Raw genomic sequence first — 2,448 nt, forward strand, 5'->3', positions numbered from 1 at the left:
AAAGGGAGAGTTTGTAAAAAAAAAAAAAAAAAAAAAAAAAAAAAAATCTGAAATGTGCCTTTCCCCTTAAGATTGCTGTGCCAGTATAACTCAAGGCCTTTTAAAATTCTCATGTCATATGTAAAGTTATCATATATTAGTCTGAAAACTTAAGTCTTTATTTCTGGAAAGTTGTGTTTAAAATTGCTTCTCTTTGGGATAATAAAAAATAATTTTTTTTAGGTTAGCATACAAAATAGCATGCTTCACCATGACATCTTCATACCCATGTGTGCTCACTTGTCCCCACCTATGCCCCCTTTGCTTTTTGACACCTGCTTCCCATTGCCTTCTATTTTAGGGAAGGAATTTCATTAGATCATTAGATTACTTGATAAAATGGCATGGTTTGCCAGGCATGGTGGCGCACGCCTTTAGTCCCAGCACTTGGGAGGCAAAGGCAGGCCGATCTTTGTGAGTTCGAAGCCAGCCTGGTCTACATAGTGAGTTCCAGGACAGCTGGGGCTACAGGGAGACGCTGTCTCAAAAAGCCCAAAAAAAAAAAAAAAAAGCATGTTTTCTAGTTTTAATTTCTTGAAATCAGAGGTACTATGGGGACAACTGACCTAGAAATTGACAAAAGGAAACAGTGCTTTGTTACTTGGTGCTTGCCCATTTCTGAATCTCCCATACTTCCTAATCTACCCAGTGGGATTCTGTCGGTGCCATACAGCCTAGCTACAGTTCCTGGGTACTTGCCCTTTCTGGAAATTGTACTCCTAACTTCTATTAGAAAGTCCAAGTTGTTAGTATAACCAGGCTCCTTCAATCACAGTCCAGTAGTTCTGCTTGGACTCTCCATGGAAACATGTGACATGGTACCAGACATTTAAAAGTATAGTCCAGCGTCATCATCTTCATCTTTCATCCCCCCACCCCCGGTTTTTTTGTCTTTTTGAGATTAAAAGCATGCACCACCATGCCTGGCCTTAGCAGTTCCTCTTCCAGAGATTTACCACCTCTACCCATTTGGTCACTCATGTTAGAGTCAAACTGATTGTTGGCTAAAATCTCATGTGGTGAATCCTTGGCTCCTCCTTGTTTTCAGGGTGATACCAAACCATTTTAGCAGAATATTCCTGTTCTGCTTGGATTGGATGTAGTAGCAAGTATGCTCACAATACTGAAAACCTGTATTATTCTTTTGCCAGGTTCAACTCAATTTCCTTATAATCCTCTGACCATGAGGATGCTCAGCAGTACACCACCAACACCAGTCGCATGTGCCCCATCTGCTGTGAACCAAGCAGCTCCCCATCAACAGAACCGGATCTGGGAGCGGGAACCTGCCCCACTCCTCTCCGCACAGTATGAGACACTGTCTGATAGTGATGACTGAACTGTGCAGCAGAGGGAGCAGGGGACAGTGTGCAAGCAGAGCTCTGGCTTTGGTGATTTTAACTACAGATCAAAAATCTGCCCTCCTATGATTTGTGGCCAGAGACTTCTCAGAGCCAGGGCCACGGATAAAGAAGAAATGATGGAAATTTATTTGAAAGTCAAATGGGGAAAAAACAAAACAAACTGCCTCTAATGTAGGCAATTCAATGGATTGTAATAGTGGAGGGTTGAAATGTAGTTTTTTAAAAAATGGACAATTCCTGTTCTTACATCTATTTGTAAAGAAAACCATAATGTCTTTAAATCACTATTGTGTAAATAGATGACCTTTTTGCAGTGTACCCCTTTGCTGTAGTATCTGGTGTACTTACATTTGAATCAGCACATCAACATTGGGGGTAATTTTTAAAAATCTTTTGTCTATCTTTTTAATCCTAGCCTTCTAAACCTCACAGCCCAGTTACATAATGCTGGCTGTCACGGGCATTGTACTTTTGTTTCCTCTCAATTCAGCTTCCCAGTGATGTTAAAATCTTGTGAAAATGTTTAGATTTTTAACATAGACCCTGTCATAAAATCTGTATGCTTGGGTCAAACGCTAAGAGCAACAAAATTGTCATACTGTAAATTTCCAGTTCAGGCTTTAAAATTTTTTTCCATTAGCAGCACTGAAAACTTTACTGCATGGATATGTTATAGTTCAGTTTTTAAAGTTTTAAAAGCTTAGTTGAGGCATACCTCAATGTTTATGCACACTGGTAATTTAACCATGCCCCTAAAGTATTCTTTTTCTTTTGCATTTGATGCAGCCCAACAAAGCTTTTGTTCTGAAATAAATTTGACTATCCTGTCCATAGCTACAAATTTGTGATTTAAGACTCTTCGTGTCTCAGGTTTCAAATGAAAAACATAAATTGTTTTTCTTTAGTTTCATGTGATTGGCTGAGTTAAAAGATAAGGATCTCAGTCTTTCAGACATATTCTGTGTTGCATCCTGAACTAACTCATGGTGAATACAGTCCCTCTCCTATCTCCACACCAATGCTTTGTCTCTGCTTCTACCATACA

General features: G+C 39.5%; 1 protein-coding gene across 16 annotated transcripts in view; it reads left to right on the forward strand.

Moving 5' to 3' along the window:
- The window catches only part of Ncor1 (nuclear receptor corepressor 1), a 179,658-nt gene extending 177,414 nt beyond the window's left edge, over positions 1-2,244 (forward strand). For all 16 annotated transcript variants that reach the window (XM_008824153.3, XM_029557263.1, XM_029557324.1 and 13 more), the window contains one exon: positions 1,191-2,244. In XM_008824153.3, coding sequence (XP_008822375.1) covers positions 1,191-1,378 — 188 coding nt within the window. In that variant the 3' untranslated portion in view covers positions 1,379-2,244. The remainder of the gene's footprint in view (positions 1-1,190) is intronic.
- The last annotated feature ends 204 nt before the right edge of the window (positions 2,245-2,448 follow it).

This window comes from Nannospalax galili, unplaced genomic scaffold, assembly GCF_000622305.1.
Source record: "Nannospalax galili isolate Female #2095 unplaced genomic scaffold, S.galili_v1.0 scaffold530, whole genome shotgun sequence".
Taxonomy (NCBI): Eukaryota; Metazoa; Chordata; class Mammalia; order Rodentia; family Spalacidae; genus Nannospalax; species Nannospalax galili.